Raw genomic sequence first — 24,890 nt, 5'->3', positions numbered from 1 at the left:
AAGAGTTTGTTAGTTAGTAATCTTAATGCATTTCAAAAACATAAAATATGACTCTTAGCGTAATAGATTACAATCGTGTAGGTACTTATGAGGAATTTAGGACCTTTACCTTTAAAATTAAAGTCGGATAAAAATAACTCTTATTTAAAACTGGTGCCATTTGCACCATTTAGGTGGATTGGTATTCTCAAACCTCATTTATGGGGATAATGCCCCTTTCCCCCAACCATATATTATTTGAAGGCGAACCTTAAGGCCAACATGCGTCAGTGATGTATGATCGGCTATTTGCGTCATCGATTTGTTCGCAGTTTAAAGGGAAGCACCTACGCGGAAATTCCAATGAAGTCACAATACCGTCAAAACATATTTTGTACGACTGTTTGATGAAAACTGCAGTACAATATCTTAGATGTGCACTATTCAGCGCCCCAGCGTTGAATTCTACACAGACATCAAGTCGACGGGTGAAAGGCTAATTGCCTTAAGCAAAATTTTTTGCGACACTAATCTCGTATGAAACTTCATACATATTTAAAATCAGCTCTTTTCTATGTTTCTTATGCTATAGTCAATTTGCCTTTCAACCGTCGAAGTATATAGTATTCCTACGCGATTTGCGACATGCGGGACGGTACAAACTGAGTGGCCTATATTTAAGGAAATTATAAATCTGGCACTGCTGGAAGAGTTATACGAACGAAATATTTGTAGCATAAATCAATAAAATTTACATTATCTATGAGCGACCGTTGCTTATATTACAAAATAAAAAAAAAAAAAGTCGCATTGAGAACCTGCTCCTTTTTTTAAAGTCGGTTGAAATCAAATTAAACTTATTTATTCAATTTACTTACGTTACATCAACAAAACTATTGAAGAGTAATTAAAACACGTCACATAAAACAGCGTATTCAGTATGAAATTTTAAAATCATCAAAACAATCCTTCGCCTGTGACTGGAGAACACCTTATCATTGTCAAACCTTGGCATTGCCGAGCGAGTACATATTCGTACAAAGGCATTAATGCCATTTATACGTGCAATAAAGACATGTGTTTATTAAATTAAGTTTTAGGCAGTAGTACGCCGACGTGACTGATATCTCGTGTGACAATTAGTTTTTGTAATTTGCCTAAGGATTAATATCTGCTTCTCTAAATATATATAACTAGGTACGTTATAACGGTGTTTATTGCGTCTGACTCATGCATTATATTTAATGGTAGTTTTAATGAAAATAAAACTTTTAAAAGCATCATGAACTATCTAGTTCATATTATGTTATCGTGAATTACAGCTCACACAAAAAATACTTTATGGGTCGGTACCTACTAAGATACGGAGTATTTAACGATAGATATTACTATGTTGAGTGGCGCTGTAGTACTAACCGTATGTAAGCGGCGCATAGACGAGGACCTGGGTTTGATTGCCGGTCTCTTCTGCGCCGCACTATACTTAATTAAAAAATATGTGAAAGTTTTTGACCTCCAATTTGTGTGAAGTAGGTACAACTCAATGGCAAGATGAATATAACAGTTGTCACTCGCCAAATGGTGCTCGCTCGATTGCCACTAGAAAGAAGTAATAGGTACCCACCATTTCGCAAATGCATGGAGAACAATTTTCCAAACGCACCCAATCCATAGGTCGGTAGGTACTGCGCTAATCTACCTAACACAGAGTCAAGTAAAGCACTTAAGACCCCCGTTACAACTCTAAATTAGACATCTGAGTAATAATAAAATCAGTTTTATGTTTGGGATCGATCGAAGGATCGTTTATTGATCTCAATACGTATAAAGATTAATCCTTAGGTATAGTTTTAAAAGATTGGCCACCAGAGTGGCCACATCTCAGAGGCCACATAGAGAATGAATTTTAGATTTTTTAAATTTTCCTTTTATATTGGAAAGGCAAAGGGTTCATGGTATCCTGAATCCTTACAAAACGTGATGAGATAGACGGTATAACTTTGAAATGGCGTTCAATTTATAATATGTTCAATAAAAATATATGTTTGTTTTTTTTCTCCTATTAACAAATAATTTTAATCATAAACCACAAAATAATACAAAAAAAATCTTAAATAAAAAATTATTTGTCCTTGTAAGTTTTTGCCCATCACTATTAATGATCATCTGACAAAACAAATGATCGCGTCCTTATGGCCGGATTGTAGCTTTTTGGTTTTATATAATAATAATAATATCAGCCCTGTATTATATACTTGCCCACTGCTGAGCACGGGCCTCCTCTATTACTGAGAGGGATTAGGCCTTAGTCCACCACGGTGGCCTAGTGCGGATTGGTAGACTTCACACACCTTTGAAATTCCTACAGAGGAACTTCTCAGATGTGCAGGTTTCCTCACGATGTTTTCCTTCACCGTTAAAGCGAACGATAAATTCACAAAGAATGCACACATGATTTTTTATAAAAGTCAGAGGTGTGCCCTTGGGATTTGAACCTGCGGACATTTGTCTCGGCAGACCCTTCCACACCCAACTAGGCTATTGTCGCTTCACTAGGCTATCGTCGCTTCTTTCTTCTTTTGGTTTTACTTTTATAAAACTTTACTCGTAACAATACCTAATTGATCTTTTTAATACTTTTGAATAAGGTATTATGAAATTTTTTAATTCATCGAATTTGGAAACGTAATTTAGAATTTTTTTAAGTATTGGTTTAATTTCTAGCATGAATCGATTAACTAACACTTGCAATGCTGACGTGTATGGAATCGATTTGATGCAAAGACAACCGACAACCCTTGTCGACAACGCAACAATTTGAAGTTCCGTTCTATTGACATTGACAGTTGTTTGACATTTACGTTACACAAATAAAATTGATAAAAAGTAAAAATATGTGGAGTATATAAAATGATTATTCTGTATAAAATGTTGTATTGACTAAGCAGAACTTAGTATAGAAACATTGAGATTGAAAGATGGTCAATTTCGTCAAAAGTACTTAAGTGTAACCAATTACTTAAAAGTTATTTATATTACAAGACTTATTCGCCAATAAATAAATTAAAATGATAGAAGGATACGGCGCGGTTACACAAGCCCTTTTAGGGACACTTTTAACATGGGGTCTTACTGCAGTTGGTGCCGGCTGTGTTTTCTTCATAAGAGGAAAACATGTGAGTCTAGAACCTTATGAAAAAAGTGTTTATTTATTGAACATGTGATGAATGAATTACTTTTATTTTTTAGCGAAAATTATTAGACGTGTCATTGGGTTTTGCCGCCGGGGTGATGACGGCGGCCTCATACTGGTCACTATTGGAGCCAGCGATTGAGATGTGTGAATCCTACGGCCAGTATGCATTTGTACCTGTTGCAATTGGATTTTTGTTTGGGGCCATTTTCGTTTTTGCTACAGACAAATTTTTGGACTACTTGGGAATCAATTCTACAAATATGATGATTTGTAAGTATAAAAGTTTTCATCATTATACCATTTGGTTATAATTTTTCCCGCTTCATTGATGGTACAATATTATGTTTGTACTTATAATACTATTAGTTTATTATACCTGGGTATGTGACTAAACACTCTAATTAATTTTAGTTCTAATGGCCTATGCCTGTGTGCTATGCAATGGAATATCTGTTAGGGTACAGCAGAGGCAGTTAGTTATTTTACTGGACTGTATAAAAATAATTAAAACTTATAAAAGTAATATTTATATTACAATAAATTATTAGTATTTAAATACAATGACACATAATACTAATATTACCCATGCACATAATTATATATAATTAAAAATTATTTAAACAATTAGTTAATGAAAACATAAATAAATTGGCTGCAAGTTTATATACATCACAGAATTATTTCTAAGTCTGCATAGTTTTTACAATTCAAAATAATCAACCAGCTCCAAACTTATTATTATTATTGACCTTGGCTTGCTAAGATCATACATTATTATCATGTTAGGTACTAAACAAGTATTTTTTTCTCATTGGTTAGGTTTGATGGGTGACATTGTTGGCTTTTGAAATTTATCTTTTAAATTAAGGTATTGACATTTTCAATCACCATAATAATCATAATAATGATTATTCCTCTTAATACTTTTCAGTTTATCTAATTTTCTTAATCCACCTCCACCACCTTATGTACAAAGCATCTAGTCCATGTTAGTCAATCCTAAATATTACTTATTTTTTATTTGAATATTTAATATTATTAATTATTCAGATATTTTTTTTATTTGAACACTTCAGGTTCTGTCTACATTATGGCATATAAAGATATTTGTTTAAGGTTTTGGTGTAAATTCAGCTATAATGCATATTTTTTTATGTATGCTCATTTGTTGAATGACAATGCAAGCATTGCAATTATTGGGTTTTTGCTTGAAGTTTGTTCAACTTATAAAACTGAAAAACAAACAACAAGATCATATTACTGACTATCGAAGGACTCACTGATGCTAAACTGAATTTCCATTTTATCAGACAGAATAAGTTTTTTGACTGGGACATTTACATTTGTTGTTCAATTATATATCTTGAGGGCAGGTTGCTTTCATGACGATGAATAAAAAATAAATTAAGTATTCATGACTCTTTTTTTTCCATATGTTTTATTTTATACTAACACTCATATTATGTCTAGTATGTACTAGGATTCAAGTCAGCAATTCAGAGTAGTTTATTACAATACTAATTATATTTATTTCATAAGAACATATATGTATAAACAGTAAAATAAAAAAGTTAATTGGTCAAAAAAGTAGATTTCAATTAAAATCACATTTTCCCCTTGGAATAATACCAATATTTTTTTATTTATCACCAAATCTATACTATTATATAAAGCTGAAGAGTTTGTTTGTTTGTTTGAACGCGCTAATCTCAGGAACTACCGGTCCAAACTAAAAAATTCTTTTTGCGTTGGATAGCCCTTTGTTCGTGGAGTGCTATAAGCTATATATCATCACGCTATACCCAATAGGAGTGGAGCAGTAATGGCTAATCTCAGGAACTACCGGTCCAAACTGAAAAATTCTTTTTGCGTTGGATAGCCCTTTATTCGTGGAGTGCTATAGGCTATATATAATCACGCTATACCCAATTGGAGCGGAGCAGTAATGGCTAATCTCAGGAACTACCGGTCCAAACTGAAAAATTCTTTTTGCATTGGATAGCCCTTTATTCGTGGAGTGCTATCGGCTATATATCATCACGCTATACCCAATAGGAGCGGAGCAGTAATGGCTAATCTCAGGAACTACTGGTCCAAACTGAAAAATTCTTTTTGCATTGGATAACCCTTTATTCGTGGAGTGCTCAAAGTTATATATCATCACGCTATGATTAATAGAAGCGGAGCAGTAATGGCTAATCTCAGGAACTACCGGTTTGAACTGAAAAATTCGTTTTGTGTTGGATAGCCCATTATTTGTGGAGCGCTATAGGCTATATATCACCACGCTATGACCAATAGGAGCGGAGCAGTAATTCGTAAACGGTTAAAGTTATGCAACAATGATGTATGACGGGATTGTTCCTCTTAAAAAGTTCTAAAAAATATATTATAAAACATAGTCCCCCGCTGCATCTGTCTGCCTGAACGTGTTAAACTCAAAAACTACCCAACGTATTAAGATGAAATTTGGTATGGAGACAGTTTGAGACCCGGGGAAGAACATAGGCTCCCGGGAAATTACTACTTTTATAACGGAAAACTTTAGCCTGAAAAACTTTATAACGCGGGCGGAGCCGCGGGCAAGAGCTAGTGTAATATATACAGGATCACTATCACATTACGTTAACAAATGTAATCACATAAATGTCTGTACCTCTGCCAACATTGTCCCAAATATTGTCCATGAGTAACAACTATTTTCACCAATCATCTCATTCTTATCATCATGCAGTTTATTTTGAACTTGATGTGAGCGTGAATGTATTTCTGACTGAAAGTGTGATGTTACCTCTGCGATGTATTCTCTTAGAGTAGTAGAATGGTATTGGGGCATTTTAAATTAAAATTAGTTTATATTGATATTTTGTTTATCCGAAACTTGAATTTTTATTATTTCACTATTATTGTTCGAGTTACTATATTGTATAGTGTATTGTAAAGTGTTATTTTCTACAAGATAAGTACCTGGTTTCATAATTTTATTCGAGTTTTAATTATACTTAATTTAAAAAAAATTACAATTTTGTGCTGCTTATATATATTTGCATTCAACAAACATAAAATTTTATCTTTGGATTAATAAGTCCAAAAATTAAATAATTATACCAGTTGCCTATGTGACTTGTGTTGATAATTTATAATGCGTCGAGTGTTTTCTGTCTATTTGCGACATACAAGATTTATGATTATTTAATATGGGTTAGAATCTCCATCCAATAATTAAATAAAATCTCCATTCCCAAAAAAATAATGGTCACTCTCTTGTATGTATTAAGTCGTTATATTATAATGAAAACCCAATATTTTGTTATGAAAATTAATTAACTGTTACTATGAAACCTTTGAATTTACTCCAAAACAATTTAAGAAACCATACTTATGTTTTAAAGAATATTTTTTTCTTGCCAGTCACTTTAACTGAAAAATATTTGTTACAAATAAATGAACTTGACTATGTTTTTAAGGATAAGTTTCTTTACCATTATTAAAAAAAAATATTTTATATACATATAGCACCATTACTACATTCGGCGTTCTTTTTTGGACGAATTTATATCTCAGCTAATGTATTATAAACAAATATAAAACAGGCATTGAAGCTTCGTTAGAAAATAAATACATAAACCACTAAATGTCTTTGATGAAATATTACACTTATATAAAATAATCTTTGATAGACTTTTCTTATTTAGAAAAATGCATAATGTGATCTGTATTTCTGAAAAAAAACCAGCGAGCCGCGAACAAACGCTAATATACAACTTAGATTCAAAAAGATTTCAAACATAAATCGATAAGATAAGGTATAGTAATACTAGATATATACATAATTGTAATATGCTTTATGAGCCTGATACAAGAGTGCCCTTGTGTAGTTGAGGTACACACAAATACAGTGATGCTTTTAACAGTTGATTAAATTTATAATAAATAAAGAATACTTTGTTCGCTTGGCGATCAATAGACTTTGCTTTATAACTGTTTTAACAGTCTGTAAGCTTATTGTTTATGAAAATAAGCCTCTAAAACAATATCTCAATATCGCACGAAAACACCCTTAATTAAACGAAATCGAGATTAAATCCCATTTAATCGACATATCGACATGAGTAATAAATGCTAAATTGAGTTTCCGAGAGTAAAGACGAGGAAACACATGTTTTCTTTAATGCCTCATGATACAAGTTTATACGTTACAAACACGGATGCTTGTCATAATATTACTTGCTTTTCTTTAATATTAATTACTAATTTTATTAGGTTACTTTTTCTTCCAAAATTAGGAATAATTATTGTTTTCGAAAGCAATAATTATCTAAGCTAAATTGCAGCCTCGAAAAGGACAATTTCGCGTGCGGGCCGCGGATGAACTATATTAAGTTAACAGTATAAGATAGATATATTTCTACAATTTATATATTGTGTTCTATTGATATACAATGATAAATGCTTTATAGTAGTATTTAAACAAACAGAAAAAAATAACTATAAGCCCTGCGACATCTACATAGGCGTTTTCAATAAACGGTCCCAATCTCAATCTTCAATCCAATTCTGAGAATGAACCAATCAAAATAACTCATTTGTAAGCATATCAAAAAACTTTGCTATGATTGGTCTATTTTTCAGATAGTTCGAAAAAAGCGTTTATTGAAAATGGCGGTTAGTCCGATTAATTTAATCTGTTTTCTGTTTTCCAATTTATATTCCAATAATCTGTGAATATACAAATATACAATCAGGAAAATAGAAATGCGAGAATATTAGATTTAAATGAGAGAAGGAAGCATTTTATGTTTATTTAAATCTTAAGGTGTGCCTACACATGCTGGATACGTGTATGATTTATCTTTTATTGTCCAACAATGAATATGATGTTATAAATTTGTATGTACCGTTCGTATTAATTGAAGAAAGAAAACATCTATCTTATCAGTATTGTAATTAATTTAATCCGTCATGCGCTCGTATTTAGCTACTAAGTAATTTGTAGTTAGAGAAACACTCGTTATCAATAGTTGAGGTAGTATAGCGAAACACATTTGTTCCAAAGTACCTACTTATAAAATATTTTTTTTTACATAGACGATTAAATTGAGCGTAAATAATTTTAAAGGTAAAATAATTGCATTTGGCCATGGTTGTTATAAAAACAGAAATCTTGTGTTCCGTTACTGAGCATTTAAACGTATATTTTTGTATTGTATTTAAAAATTATCAGTTAGAGAATTCACTCTGATTTGGATTCAAACATGAGTTTGTTGTCGTAACAATATGTGTTTGTGTTAATTACGGATGATCCAATTTTTTATTAAGTTATGATTATATTTTAATAAAAAATTGGGAAAATCTAATATAAATATTAATACAAAACCAGACAGTTTGAAAAAAAAAAGTATAGATCATTTGAATTTATTTGACTCTAGTTGTTTGTATATTTTAGATATGCATTATAGGTAATCGAAGTGAACCTTTTGCACAGGCATTGAGATGAAGGAGTTAGATACTGAAAAGAGTTGTAAAGACACTAGACTGTATTATTAAAAAAACTGGTAATTACATCAGATTTAAAAAAAAATATCGAAATATACCTGAGTAAAAATAACTATTTATAATCAATAGATGTTATCGAAGATTGGCAATCTCAAAGATTGAAAACAGTCAAAATATTTGCCGACAGACAGACAGGTCGGTTACACAAACTCCATTGAGGTTGCAACAGTCTAGAACAGGTTTGGAACAGTAGCGCTGTAAATTGTAAGTTACGAACTGAACTTCCTGTCTAGAGTCCTTATAGAGGACAATATTTTATTTCCTGTCTTGGAACAGTTTAGAAGTACAATTATTAAAAATATCCTCATGTATCGATTGGATTTGAAACATCGTTTCAAGTGTTATAGATAAAGGCTTAAAGAAAAATATTTGAACTTCCAATTATTTCAATCGTAAAAAAATATTAACTCGTGTCCAAAAAATTCACTTAACACCAGTAAGTCATACAGTTTTATCTTAAATTAAATTTCTCTTTATCAATGTAGATTTAAAATCTAGAGATAACATTTTTTATATTGGCTGTTATCTTTTTACTCTAGTGGTAACGAATATAAGCTACTGTCCTGGAAACCGTCGTTTGAATCCCACGTCGCGTAATTCTTGTATGTGTGTTTTAATCTATACTATTATATAAAGCTGAAGAGTTTGTTTGTTTGTTTGTTTGTTTGTTTGTTTGTTTGTTTGTTTGTTTGTTTGTTTGTTTGTTTGTTTGAACGCGCTAATCTCAGGAACTACCAGTCCAAATTGAAAAATTCTTTTGCGTTGGATAGCCCTTTGTTCGTGGAGTGCTATAGGCTATATATCATCACGCTATACCCAATAGGAGCGGGGCAGTAATGGCTAATCTCAGGAACTACCGGTCCAAACTGAAAAATTATTTTTGTGTTGGATAGCCCTTTGTTCGTGGAGTGCTATAGGCTATATATCATCACGCTATGACCAATAGGAGCGGAGCAGTAATGACTAATCTCAGGAACTACCGGTTCGAACTGAAAAATTATTTTTGTGTTGGATAGCTCTTTATTAGTGTAGTGCTATAGGCTATATATCATCACGCTATGACCAATAGGAGCGGAGCAGTAATGACTAATCTCAGGAACTACCGGTTCGAACTGAAAAATTCTTTTTGTGTTGGATAGCTCTTTATTAGTGTAGTGCTATAGGCTATATATCATCACGCTATGACCAATAGGAGCGGAGCAGTAATGACTAATCTCAGGAACTACCGTTCGAACTGAAAAATTCTTTTTGTGTTGGATAGCTCTTTATTAGTGTAGTGCTATAGGCTATATATCATCACGCTATGACCAATAGGAGCGGAGCAGTAATGGCTAATCTCAGAAACTACCGGTTCAAACTGAAAAAAAAAATTTGTGTTGGATAGTTCTTTGTTCGTGGAGTACTATGGGGTATATATCATCACGCTATGACCAATAGGAGCGGAGCAGTAATGGCTAATCTCAGGAACTATCAGATCGAACTGAAAAAAATATTTTTGTGTTGGATAGCACTTTATTCCTGGAGTGCTATAGGCTATATATCATCACGCTATGACTAATAGGAGCGGAGCAGTAATGGCTAATCTCAGGAACTACCGTGTTTGAACTGAAAAAATCTTTTTGTGTTGGATAGCCCTTTGTTCCTGGAGTGCTATAGGCTATATATTATCACGCTATGACCAATCGGAGCGGAGCAGTAATGAAACATGTTGCAAAAACGGGGAAAAATTATTAGTTTTAAGAGCTTCCGTTGCGTGCGCTGCGTAAACGATTAAAGTTATGCAACAATGATGTATGACGGGATTATTCCTCTTAAAAAGTTCTAAAAAATATATTATAAAACAAAAGTCCCCCGCTGCATCTGTCTGCCTGAACGTGTTAAACTCAAAAACTACCCAACGTATTAAGATGAAATTTGGTATGGAGACAGTTTGAGAGGCTCCCGGGAAACTACTACTTTTATAACGGAAAACTTTAGCCTGAAAAACTTTATAACGCGGGCGGAGCCGCGGGCAAAAGCTAGTATGATATAATCGAGACTAGGTCCTAAATACTTCATACTAACGTAACACCTACATGAGTAGTAATGGAAACTTAAGATATTTTTCTGTTAAGTATGTAGGTTAACTTGAATAGGTGATAAATAAATATATTACTATTGTAGTGGCCTTACTCTGATATTACTTATGTTTAATAATTGGCGGACACATTAATTTTACGTACAAGTGTGTACAGTCGGTCTTATTCTATGAAATAAGATTTCATGCATACTCCATATTTTTCTTTGCTATGTTACTGCCACTGATTTCAATTTAAACTAAAGAGATTTTGTTAAGTTTCTTTTCATAAGAAATTGATTTCCTTATGCAATTCAGACTTTTTGTTGACAAGCATTGATGTGAAACTACTGTACACAAAAATGCGTACCTGACTGTCTAGATTCGATTAAGTTGTAACTTGTAATAATCCTTACTCACTGTATTGATTACCGCGATTTCCCAAGGTAAACGTTCTCTTAAATAACTATAGCTTTTATAAATTGACGAATTTTCTAATTACGGACCTAAGTCACATTAAAATTACCGATATAGTCCAAGTATCAATCCATTTACCACAATATTAAAAAAAAACTATCTTATAGTTATGTTAACATAATAACACGAATATAGATCAGATTACACGTGTTTTAATAATTTGGGGCCATCCATAAATTACGTTACACGAGTTTTGTGATTTTTTTAATCCTTCCTCCTTATCATATTTGTGGATGAAGTCATATGTTTTGAAATTTTACACCTAGAACTAAAAAATTAAAGCAGGACTTCCATAATTAGGGATAAATTTAAAAAAAAAATCAACTTCGGAATTCGGCCCAAATCCAGTCAACGATCCACCCTGTGGACTGTGGTAGAGCGAGCCGCTTGCTGTGAGCGAGAATTTGCCAATATAACAAAATAAATCTTATAGTATAATATAGCTAGAGATAGAATATTTTAAAGCTTTTCATTTAGAGTTAATATTTTGCATTTTACTTTAGATTTTAATATGTGATGTCGGGAAACCTATGACTTCCGTTCAGTTGTTACATAAGGTCACACTTTGTTGACCTTCGTCCACGTGTGACGTAATTTATGGATGGCCCCTTTCCGTAGTTACTCGTATATGGTTTTTTTTTTGTTTATATGGGTTCTTAAAGGCATTTTAATAATTGTTCAAAGGTATTTTTGGTTAGTATATAAACAGGCCCTAGTGACCCAACAGAACACAACACAAAAAGAATCATCAAAATCATATTTGATTTCAAAGAGTTCTTTTCTACATTTTCAAAGTCCAAGGTCTCGCACCAATGACATTAAAATGGTATCATTCCGAAACTAGTCATAAGACAGTTTCTCCGCGAAAAAAAAAAATCATTCCGAAACTACGTGAAATCTAACTGCAAACATTTTTTTTAATATTAACGGAGAAATCGACGAACATCCATAAGAAATACGTACAAACAAACATATATCCTCCTTATTTCTTAAATTTAGGTAATAAAACGATACGGCTCTTCAAAGTGTAATGTAAATGTTTGATTAAAATAAACTCTTCAAAGTGAAGGATTTATTTTAATCAAATTCAATATAAAGGCCCTTCCGGATGACTTACCTTGAAGTGCTAAACGAAATACAAACAGAAGTAAAGTAAGAAATAAATTCGATATTCCATAATTTGAAATGTGACGTAAGATAATAATTAGTACGTCTGGTTCGCAAGCCCTTTAAGGTTCCATAATTATACTTACAGATACATCCAAGAGATATTGGACATAGTTAATACAGTTTTTTTTTTATAAATAATAGACCGATCAACGGGCAATTGCATCACTTGACCTCAAGTGATCGCTGCCTTACATGATAAACCATGACAGTATCTACCAGAAAACCTAAGCCATGGTAATGCTGACTGAGAATTAAGACTCCTTCTAATGAGACGCACGGCTTGCGCCAATGGAAGGCGTTCTTAGGTCTTTTACTTTAGCGTTGTTTATGTCCAGTAAATTTTTAAGAATTTACAAAGATGTGCGGATAATTTTAAGGCTTCTTTAAAAAATGGTAGGGGAAGTAGTCCGAAAATCTCTTACCATACGAAACGCAACAGCAAGCTGCATGTTCTCGTCTGCTTTCTGTAAAACAGTTGTACTATCCCAACTGGGCCGACCCATTCATAGATACATACTTAAAACGGTTTTTATCATTCTCCTTATAATATCAATATATTATCATGTAATATAATATTTACTGTTACAAAAACTAACGTAACTTCTGCAAGTATAAACAATTTATACCATAACCTATATCCAAGTTGTTTGTCTTGGGCAGATAAAAATGAAAATCTACATGACGGGCCTAGATTCGTATTATGAGGTGCAATTATTACGCCCTTGTAATGTATCATTCACTAGATTTTGTAGGGATTCTGCCCGGTAGAAGTCCTCTCCCGAAATGCGGGACAGCTTTTTCGCAATCCGTACGATGCATGGCTAGGCTATAGCCGCTTCATCATTTTGTCTTATTAAACGTCATGAATTATCTTATAACATGATTTGTTGACAGCTATCACAAAAAGCAAAGACTCCAAAGAGAAATTAGAAGATTTGGAAATGATGACGGCGCTCAACCGACGGCCGTCGAATCCCACCAGCGTAGTTACAATGGAGAACACGCAACCGGCGGACTTCGCCGACTGCATCTCCAACCAGCACACGGCGCAAAGGCGGCGCGGTCACCATCATTCAGTGCATTCTGTGGTTAGTATATTTTTAAAACACATTTATCACGGAAGGAGTAGCCAGAGGTGCAATTAGGGCACCCATACCTTTCGCCTTGTGTGTTTCCTTCTATGTTTGGATAAGGGGTGTGCCTGTCGCCATATTGGACACAAATTCCAGACTGCCTGATACTGAGCTTGAATACTCGATATCACTTTGCCCAACCGGGATTCGAACCCGTGATCTCAGAGTGATGTTGCGCGCACGAAATACATCTACGTCACCGAAGCAATAATTTCCTATAAAAAATGACTATAAATAGTACTGTCGGTTAGTTTGTAATAATTATGAAAAATTGCGCTGAATTAATAAATCGATCTCATCTTTAAGTAGGATCTTAAGTAGACATTTAGGGTATATTATTAAACAATATTTGAGTTGTCATTTGTTTTTATTCAATAAACGAAACTCAGCCGTTAAAATCAAGCAAATATGCTGGGACTTGGATCAGGTGAGATTTTCTTGATATATGTTTATTAAATAACGACGATCATAAGACGTTGTATTTAATTTGACAGCGTCTCAGTTGATGTCGCTCTTCAGAGCGAAATTGATTGTCATCGACAAATACGGCCTATAGTTACTATACAACTATTTTATTAATCGCCGTCGACTATGGCTCTGTTTACTGTACTTAATCGAATTGGAACGATTTACGCTAAATTTTTCCTTTAAAAGCAAAAAATTTACTACGAAACATTTCTAGTTTAAATCTCAACGAGACAACTTCATAAGTTATAGTTTGAAGTTCAATATTCCATAAAGGTTTTTTTGATACACAATCGAATTTTAATATTATATTCAATTTTCACATATTTTTAACTTATCTCACCAGTCACAAATTTAGATTTTTTTTATTTTGTTTTACCATGACTAGAATATTTATTTTTTTATTATGAGGAAAGCTCTAATTACACACTTTACCACACAGAAAAGTGTGACAGTAATATTACAACTTTGGCTAAAATTCCACTCAGAATGAACAGAAGTAGGTAATAACTGTGTTTTTGTTGTGTTACACTAGTCACATTCATTCAAATTACATTTGCCTACGATCCATAGATTGTTTGAATAATTATTGGAGGTTTAAAGTAAAGTGGGTTTTTTGTTTGTTATCTGTAAAATAAATAAGGAATAAGAATTTATTACTGTGAATGAGGTTTATTGACATAATTACAATAAAAACATTTCTCTGGATTCAATTGTTTGCAATAATGCTTACGGTTGTCGTATTATGTATTGTTAAAGTGAGGCTAGCAAAAAAATCCAGACTTGAGTAATGAATTGTAAAACAGTTTTGATATTTACAAACCTAGAATAGTAATAATTTAATCAATTAATATTAAATTCAAACGTCTAAACTTGTTTTTTTTTTCGCAGTATTTTTTTGTTTTATTTGTTTATTTAAAAAACACACATCGGTAGCACATACATTAACCTATTAGGTGAAAACGAATTGTAAATTCTAAAGCAACTGCTTATTGAAGGTGTGTAACATTAGCATATTATTATATGAAACAATTTTGTATATACTGCAGTATTCACTATAAAATAAGATAACTAATATGGATATATGTAGGCATTAATTTGGAAGGGATTTTATAGGTTAGTTTCTATAAGCTATTCTAGCTTATCAGTAAATTCTCTTTTAGATATACCTACTTAAATTATAACTACGGAAGCCTTTGTGTTTTTCACTTATCACGTCTTAAGTTCCCAAGTACGCGATGTCGTTTCTATTAATTTTTAGCATTATAGAGACTACTACCTTAAGACTATTTTTAACTATTATTTATAAGCCACGACCTAAGAATACGAATTAAAAGCGGCATTTATCAAAAAATCAATATTATTCAATTAAATTAAATTTATTGCACTCCATAATTATGTCATTTTGATTGATCATATTGAATTGGTGGTAGGTCAGTCGCATTCGCCTTTACCGCAACTTGTCATACTCATAGTAAACACAACCAAATAAAAACATGAAATGTTTCAGAGAAACGGTGAGAATGGCGAGGGTGACCGCCGCGACAGCGTGGCGCGGGCGCTGGAGGCGCGCCAGTCGCAGTGGAAGAGAATCATGCTACTAGTAGTCGCCATCACAGTACACAACATACCCGAGGGACTTGCCGTCGGAGTGTCCTTCGGCGCGGCCGGCTCCTCAGAGAAAGCCTCGTTCACGTCCTCAAGGTAAGTTTAAATTGGAATATTCTGGTAAAAAACAACGAGGGAAACCGGTTTGCAAAGTTTTTTTTTCCTGTTAGTACTGTTGTGCGCAATAACAGCATACAATCATACCAAACTTGACTATGCCCTCTGTATGCTAAGTACAGATAGTTTTTATCCGTCTTTTTTATTGCAATTGTGATAGATTATGCCAATGTCAAGTTAGGTTGATCGGCTTGTTTATATTTCGGTACGACTTTACACATTTCATTATAGTAGGTTAGTATGTATATTCTGTTAACTTTTCAGTGGCGCCATCTAGTTATTAATTGATGCATCAGCACGAACACAAGTTGGCCATCTCTTGAAAAAAATATGCCATCTACCGACTTTCCTGTATCATATCTGTTCATTATGTGTTTAGAAAGATTATGTTCAGATGGCGTTAGTATACATATTTTTAATATTACAATAGGGAATTTTAAAATACTGATACCTATGGCAAATAACAAATTTAGGCCGGAGCCATATATAGTTATGTGTTACATTATTATAAAATGTATGTAATGGCCAAAGTTATTAATAACATTTTTAAACCACTAATTTGCCTATTAGCATATTTTCTACACGACAATGCTTTGTTTCACATTGCTCCAATAGGAAACGATTGCTTTTCTTCCAGATCATTAATTCGGTCATAGACAATGTAATATTCTATAAATACTTATGTAGGATCAATACGTATGCAAATATATTGAGCGCCATTTTGTTACGTCAGAAGAAGGAACGTGAGGCACCGTTGTTAAACCGAAGGCGGCAGTGGTTTCGCAGGCATTTCATTCATAAGTTGCGGGCGCGAGCGGGATGCAGCTACACGTTTGCACTATGGCTTTGGGTTTGTGCATCGCCTCGGACCCGCTAGCCGCTAGCCATCGCTAACAATAGTCACTAGCGCCGGCTTCATTCTAATTTATCAACATCAAAATATAATGACCACCCACTCGCCGAATTAGTTACCGATAGTTATATTTAAAACTCGATAACACAGTTATGTTGCGAGTTGCGAGCTTTGTCTACTTTGTAGATAACTCTCGATATGTTAAACGTCCAATGGAGGATTGTGTCGCGACGCTCGCGACTCGTGTCGTCTCGTCGAATGTTTGGCATGAGTCGTTACACGCCTACTTAGTTTTTGGCATGGCGATTGCGCTGCTAACTAGTTTTAATTTCGACGATTCATTACGAAACGTTTAATTGTTCATCTTGAACAACGTTTCCCATCGGCTCGGAAACTTTGTAGGGTCATTCAGTGCGATATTCATTATTGACAGACGTTTCCGCCATACGTTTCTGTCATTAACGAAGGAAATTATCGGGGAAGCACGTTATGAGTGTTCGGTCGGTACGAGAGGCCGCAGCGGGATGAGTTATGTGCGAAGGGGAACTGTAATGCATTACAGAGTACAGAGCAAATGTATTGGCAACGTGGACGTTTCATTAGTAGTTGCGTCGAGTGGAGCCAAATCGCGTGGCGGCGAGGGCATCGACCGGCGCGCCGGCGCAGACGTTGCCGTCACCGCCGCCGCCGAAACCGCCCGGTGAAACTATTTCACTGAAAAATCCGCCGTCGCGCCGTATCATTGAAGTCAACCTTGACGATTTGTCGCGTCGTCTATACTGACGCGTGGGTGCAGCATATTCATAACCGTTAAATATTGGCACCTCTCACTAATGTACACCGTCTCACCTACTTTTTCTAAAAACCTCAACTATACACATATCTGTTTGTTTCGGTTCTTAGGGCCTCTTTCCAAGTCCTATACGTAAACGCACGCACCTCCCAATCAGATAATATTAATATGTAGCACAATGTTAACATAGCTCAAAATAATTAGTTCGTTTAATTTATATTAACTACAAAATTATATATGTATACGTATACACCTATTACGTATAATTACGTACTGGACATCATAAATCTTAACCGCATTTCTAATGTCTTAGGATAAATATCGCAGTGCAGTGGCGTGCAGTAATTATTCATAGTCCTAAGTAATGCCCCTACTGTTAATAAGTAAATATTAGCTTTCTATCAGACGATTATAATCGCCCCGTTTAACATTAAGATATTTTTCGATGTAGAACTATATAATTTTCTTTGTGGCGCAACGCCAGTTGAGCTGATAATGAAACGAGACTGCGGGTTCGTTTTCCGTACTGACGCAAATGTTCGCACATACCCACATCTGAATTTTAGATGCGCATCCTATAATATTGATTATTGGGTGACTTTTGGTCTCCATTGGTAAATTTTCATAATTTCTATAGATCTTGACCAAAGCAATGATTACTTACATACATGAATTCCATCTATCGGATTAGTTGACAAGATAGGGTAATATTTTGGAATCGTAAGGGCCCATTCATTGACATGGAATTTGTTAAGCAAGGCGCCTGGTTGCGGATTTTTCGTGTGTAGAGACTAGCGAGGCGGCGCCCGGATTTTGAGGATACCCACAGCGATTCTTGTGGCTAAACAAACAAAAATTCATATAATGTATGAACATGTTTAAATAGCTAGGCGTGGTGTTGTGCGGATCATTCGTCACGAACATTACGTGTTCATGATGTTGCGACTCGTTGCTGGGTGATGTCTCACGCGATTCAGTATGCAAGAAGACGTAGTCTTAATCATTGAGATGCTGACAACCGGGACCTGCGTTGATGCTTGCAGTGTTAAATTTTCGTATTTAGTAGTAGTCGTTTCGTATTTAGTAGTTAGTACAAACTAATAGCAAATGCAGATGTAGGACGTTGTGGCGTTGCCCGCGGTTCAGGCCGCTGGGAGCAACGGAACATGAATATTTGTCGCTTATAACAAATGCTTCCATACATGAATATAAGTTGAAATTGTCAAGCCGCAACGCACCGAACACTGCATGTCCACAACGGAGTCCCGCTTTTGTCTGAAGCAGCATATATACCTTTAGCAGTGCATGGGCCAGTGCATTCGCAAATTTATACATACATGCCAATGTATGACCTCGTTTAGTGCTTGGTGCTTGGCTAGAGTGAAAGGGCGGGCGCAGGCGCGACGCGTTACTCGGGAAAGGCGCGAGCGATTTAAGTCATAATTCAATCATGTAAATTTTTACCGGATATTGCTTGTATGCGAGAGTTTATCGGGCTAACTATTCGCACTTTATCAATATAATATGGTTAATGCCATGACTGCTCGTAAACAGCGACTCAACCATGAACTAAGAACACAAAGATCTTCATGCCATCGAACCGAGTTCGTCATTTTGAGATACTTTACATCTCATAGTGACCAGTCACGCTGGCTATAAACTAAAATATATATTTTTTTAACGCGCTAAAGAAATGCACAAATCCGTAAGTGCATTAAGGAACTCTACCGCACTAGGGAGCAACCACCTAGCGTCGACTGTGTTTAACTCGGCCATAGTACAGCTTTACGGCCTGCGTGCAGCTTTCTTATCACAAATGTTATGAAAAATCATGTCACCGCAGCCAGTTCAACGAAATGCCATAGTAATACCGCTGGCTTGATCAGTTTCATCACACTCAACAGCTGTTTTATAGAGGAATGTTAATGTACAGGTCTCATTTGTTAGCCGATGTGAATGACATTTGGCGTTAAAATAGTTTCTGTTAATATGTAGGTCGTGTACGTTTCTGTGCCACGTCGCCCCATTATGTTTCAAAATGGCGGACACTTAGACATTACAATCTGTGAAAGAAACAGTTTGTCATTGTTTATAATATGTATGTATTTTCCCTGCGCCGGTGTCCGCATTGAAGTCCTGGTCAACTAATACAAAGCATGGTTTACATTTCTTTCTGTACTAATACATTATAAATAATAGTCTCGGCTTGAGTTTGGTACGTGCTCTTCGCAATAGCGTTTGTTTTTTGTAAACTATGAGAGCATCATTGCTGCCACATAATATCCTTCTTTTCCTAATAACGTCCGTATAACCGTTTATTGGCGACCTCCTGCCCTCATTGCACACCAACGTGGGATCGCGCGCCGCGACATAATTTTCCGTCCATGCCTTGTAGTCACACGACATTTTTGTAACATAAAATTAGGTTAGAACAAAAACAAATTCAGCCAAAATTGTGATTATGGTGTGGTCGTTAGGATTCTAGACACAACTAATATACCCATTCAAAATAATCGTGTAGTAAAATTTTCTCGGAGTTATTCACTATTTGGTTTTTATTATTATATAACAGTAACAAACTTGCTCTTTTTCTTAAAAACTATATTCGATTTATTTTCCATTTCAGCATGTATCACCAGGTCTCTTCTATTCACTGTTAATTGTTGTAGTTATTAAATCGCCAGCACCAAAGTAAGCGCTCGCTTGCTACATTCCTTTATTTCCTCACAGTCTCCTAATCTTTATACTTCTATAGCTAAGCAAAGATACTCATTGTCTTACTACGAAGTAAATCTTACGCCTCTCAGGCAGTTATAAGTCGTTAATCGAATCGTACGAATAATCTAAAGTTAATCAAGTAAATTGTTGCATGGCAATAACATTGATTCTAATCTGCGATATCAGTCTAATATAAAAAAAAATATTTGAGAATTGTGTAAAGCGCATTTTTATATCCCAGATCAATAATGCTACTTGTGGACCACCTCACGAAATGGTTCAGCTACTGTTGTTTACTATAAAATACCGACCTTTGTAATTTTTCAAGCATACAAATTCAATGCGTAAGTCATTGTATCGGATTCATTTAAGTTTCTTTCAAGTAATCATTTTGTATGATTCCATTGTTCCCGACTTTTCTGCTTGTTATTCAGATCGTACTCTTGCTCATTACAGAAATAATTGCGCCTCTAATGAGGTAACGTTTGTATAATTACTTTCATAGCGATTAACTACTGCCAATTGTAATAAAGTAATGATACAGTGCGCCTTTAACAGAACACATACGTATGTACATGAAAAGTATCATTATCACAAAGTTAATTAATAGGGATCTACTAGTACGGCATGTTTGCACCGTGCACCGTTGCGGCTTGTACCGTGCAGTGTGCGGTGCCATTGCGCCTGTGTGCACAGCTTGCCCAGGCGCATTCAATTCATTTATGTTCCTGAATTCCATCCTACAGGTAGCGCTTCGTAATATTTGTATTGTTGATTTCCTAGAATATAAAAAAATATAAGTTAGCCGCGCATGGAACGTTCTGTTCATATATAAAACATACCAAAGTTTCGCAGGCATTCATTATGATGACAGACGATAAGGCGAGTCGATTTAACATCGCATTTTGTCGGTATCGGGTTCGAACGATCGTGTGTCCGTATAGCGCGCCGTGTGGTGCCCGGACCGAACCTGGAGGAGGTGAAAGCGGGGGCGGCGTGGCGGTGTGGCGGTGGCGCGCGGGCTGTGGATGGCGCCTGCGCATAATGGGAGTCGGTAACCGCTTTGTGTCCGCCGCTGTTATTATGCAGATTAACACCGGCGGGAATTTGTTCAAATATCGTAACAAGCTCTCCTGCCGGCTCCGACGTCGTTCGCGCTGCTATAATTTACGATTAGAGCCTCGGGAATGTGTCGGCCTTCGCTCCTTTCACGGGTTTCGTTCTAAGGCGCGCGTCTGTATTCACATATGAGCCCGTGCCCACGGCCTACTTAAATAATTAGCCTTTTGTGCAAATCTGTTTCATTTCTTCGCAATGATAATTACGTCCCTGTAAATTATGGAAGGCTGAAAAACTGGTGCTCCTTGTGAATTTAAAAAAAAACATAAACAAATCACTGTCAATATTTAGTTTCACGAGCTAAGAATTGCTTTTTCTATTTGTTAATACCTAAGTTGAGTTAAAAAATGCTAGCAGTTAAATAACTATGTATAACATACATTTTACGGAAACCAAAGTTAATAACTTCGTACATATAATTATTATTACGTCATATCAAATTACAAATGTTGTTTTTTGTGTTGCGAACAAATAATGCAATGTAAGTAGTAAGTGTAAAACTGCGGGTATTCGAAGAGGCGGTGGGAAGTGCGGCGCGGGGGGTAGGCTGTAATGTAGCGAGGCCGTGCGTCCGGCCGCATTCCTGCGAAGCCTCCGACCCACCGCCCTGCCACACGCCAAAGCTTCTGCCGCTTTCCCTCCACAATGGAATGTTACACTAACTAAAATAGTTCCACGCTGGCTTTTATATAGCAAAATTCACATTCACACAAGGAAATAACAAAACCCGTAGCTTTAAATAGAAACACGTAAATTATAACTGTAACATGCAGTTTGGAATCACTTTTCCCTATACATACATATAACGTGTATGAGTATCTATGTTGATATTAATCACACACTGCGAGGAAAATGTCACAATATGCAAATTACAAATATTACAAGACCATTTTTACTAACTTGAGAGTATGTACCTATTTAGCAAAAAGGTTCAACACAAACGTCATATGTACATATAATATGTTTTTGTCTAAATTTAAAATGAAGTTTACTAGAAACGCTGAGTAGTGTATTTTTGGCACGATAACAAATACAAAGCATATTAAAGGCTGAACGCAATAAATTGTTTAAAATTGAACAGCAAGCGTCGCATCGACAAACGATTGTTTACGTTATGATATTTGAATATGAAACGTAAGACACCGTTCATTTAAGCGATTTGGAGCCGATTGTGAAGAAAAGTGCGCAGGCAGCAGGGCCGGACCGATCGGGAACGTTGCACTTGTTTTTACGCACGCGCGCCTCGTGTGGTGCATGACCCCATTGGAATGTACCACGTGCACTAGCCAATGGAATGCGCAACTGTTTGCTTTTTCATTTTTTCTTTGCCGTCACAAACAATACCATTTAATACTATTTCATAACGAATTCCTTACTAAAGCGATACTTTCTAAAACACTGTTCGCTTCTACGCATTGATTTTTTTTTTTGTTTGAAAGTATGTACTTTGAGAATGTAAGAGGGCCACGTCATTATGAATGCCAATAAAATTTTATATAATTGATAAATATTTAGGGTGATGGGTGCTTTACTTTCAGCAGGAATGATTTCTATTATTAATACTACTTTTGGACCACAAACATGAAATTTTTGATGATGATTTTTCATCTTTACAGAGCACGTGAACATTAATGGGATACGTAAATATTTGCATTGAATATTCCGCAGTTTTTAATACATAAAATTCAAATTATAGTCTACCGAACACTTTTGAACTATTTTTATCCAATGTAGTCAATACTCGATTATAAATGCAGTTAAAACTGACATTCACCTTGCTGACTATCAGATGAATAAAATAAGCTAATAATTTTGGATTATTCAAATGTAAAAAAAAATATCCTGTTCGCTATTTATTTTCCTTAAAAAAGGTGCCGTGCCAGGGTTGATTTACTATTAGGTCCTAAGTATGTAAATGGATATGATATGATTTGTTAATACGCCCTATAAAGATTCAGGAGTAATCAAATTCTGTGAATCGAAATCCGCGCCCGAGTTCATGAGCCGCCATAGGAATGCGGCTAGTACAGTCTTGTGAAATATACAGTAATGACATTATCGATAAATACTATATGTCTATATTTTTTAGAATTCGAATATGAATGTTACAAATGCAATATTAATGTATTTAGTAGGTATTGTTAATGTTGTCGCCTTGAAGTTGTAGTGCGTTCTTTACTCTCCAAAGTAATTTATAATTAATGATAATCGTCTCTTAGTTTAACTAAGTGTTAAAATTATTTATATAAGGCACACAACAAAATTATTTGACTATGTTTATTACGATATATTATATTGTAATACTTTGAAAAACCGTGTAAATTTTGCATTTATATATGACTAAAATTTATCAATGAAATCGTAGGCCGTGGACCATGGTAGAAAAATTTTCGGACGGATTTATAAAAAATCTTTTTAGTTTTAACTAACTTTATGGAACTCGAATAAACAAATCCACGCTCGTAAATTAGCGCGTACTTACCGCTGTGTCTGACGTGTCAGTGAAAAAGGGCCCGAGTTTCAGGGGGCCACCTTGGCTCATACCTATATTAAACCAAGTGAGCGCCCAAAAGTTCGCGTTGCTCTGAAGGCCTCCGATAAATTTTCATATAGGGCCCTCTATGGCAAGCTACGCTACTACTCGTAGAGCCACCAGTTTCAGCTGTGCTTTATCCGTCAGTCGTTATGATATTGTCATAAATGTATTATCCTACATCCTCCACAATAATATAAGGAAATTTCCAAGCGCTACCTAGGAACACGAGAAATAAGATTTTCGTGGTAACACGTCAGTAACAGGAATATCGTATTTAATCATCATTCATCACTGGATGATGTTATATCATTCAGCGGTTCGGTGCTCGCGAGGATACTCGTAACTGTTGTAATCATCAGCAGGTGTCGCTCGCCACTCCTCAGGGAATAATTACTGCAATAATCTTCTTGGAAATACAAATTTAAGTGTGGGCAATTAATCTGCGGTAGGTAGTTAATTCACCATGAAAATTGTGCTGTTAGCTAGCCGTGTCTTGAATATTCACTTGGCCTTTCTATTATTAATTTGAAGGTATTGTGGAAGTAAATATGTGTATTGTTTTTATGTTGACGTACATATTTACAGTTAAAACTGTCTTAGAGTGTGTATGATAAATAGGTACATATCAATGAGACAGCAAACAAAAGGTAATACGAGAAGTTGCATGTAAAAATAAAGTTTGTGAAGTTACGTTTAGGTTTGTATTTTCAAGTAATCGTTAACCGTACCTCACAGTGTAAATAAAAGTTAACGTATAAAACAATCTGTTCAAAATTATTTACGGTAATAATAGTTACAAGAGCATCATATCGTAATCTATTAAGTCGTTTTTGAATAAGATAACTTGTGGGACAGGAAATGCAATATTCAAGGTGAGGAAAGTATTCCCTTTGCCTTTTGGAAATACCCATACTTCATCAGTAGAATGAGTCATCATTTAAAATTGAGTTATATGTAGAAAATAATTACAAACTTTTTCTAGCGTTTCGATGAGCGTGGTATATGAGAGTTAGGTAATATAAACTATTTACGTGTATAATTATGTACCTATATATTAAACATTTTAACAAAATCCTTTAAGATATAAAATGCGCTGTTAACAAAGTACACGAAA

General features: G+C 35.0%; 1 protein-coding gene across 1 annotated transcript in view; it reads left to right on the top strand.

Moving 5' to 3' along the window:
- The first annotated feature begins 2,815 nt into the window (after nt 1-2,815).
- The window catches only part of LOC115439966 (zinc transporter ZIP11), a 58,193-nt gene continuing 36,118 nt past the window's right edge, over nt 2,816-24,890 (top strand). Inside the window, exons 1-4 of the mRNA XM_030164071.2 lie at nt 2,816-3,155; nt 3,229-3,445; nt 13,329-13,522; nt 15,543-15,736. Coding sequence (XP_030019931.1) covers nt 3,048-3,155; nt 3,229-3,445; nt 13,329-13,522; nt 15,543-15,736 — 713 coding nt within the window. The 5' untranslated portion in view covers nt 2,816-3,047. The remainder of the gene's footprint in view (nt 3,156-3,228; nt 3,446-13,328; nt 13,523-15,542; nt 15,737-24,890) is intronic.

The sequence above is a fragment of the Manduca sexta genome, chromosome 15 (assembly GCF_014839805.1).
Source record: "Manduca sexta isolate Smith_Timp_Sample1 chromosome 15, JHU_Msex_v1.0, whole genome shotgun sequence".
Lineage (NCBI taxonomy): Eukaryota > Metazoa > Arthropoda > Insecta > Lepidoptera > Sphingidae > Manduca > Manduca sexta.
This window is presented reverse-complemented; position numbering and strand designations above follow the sequence as displayed.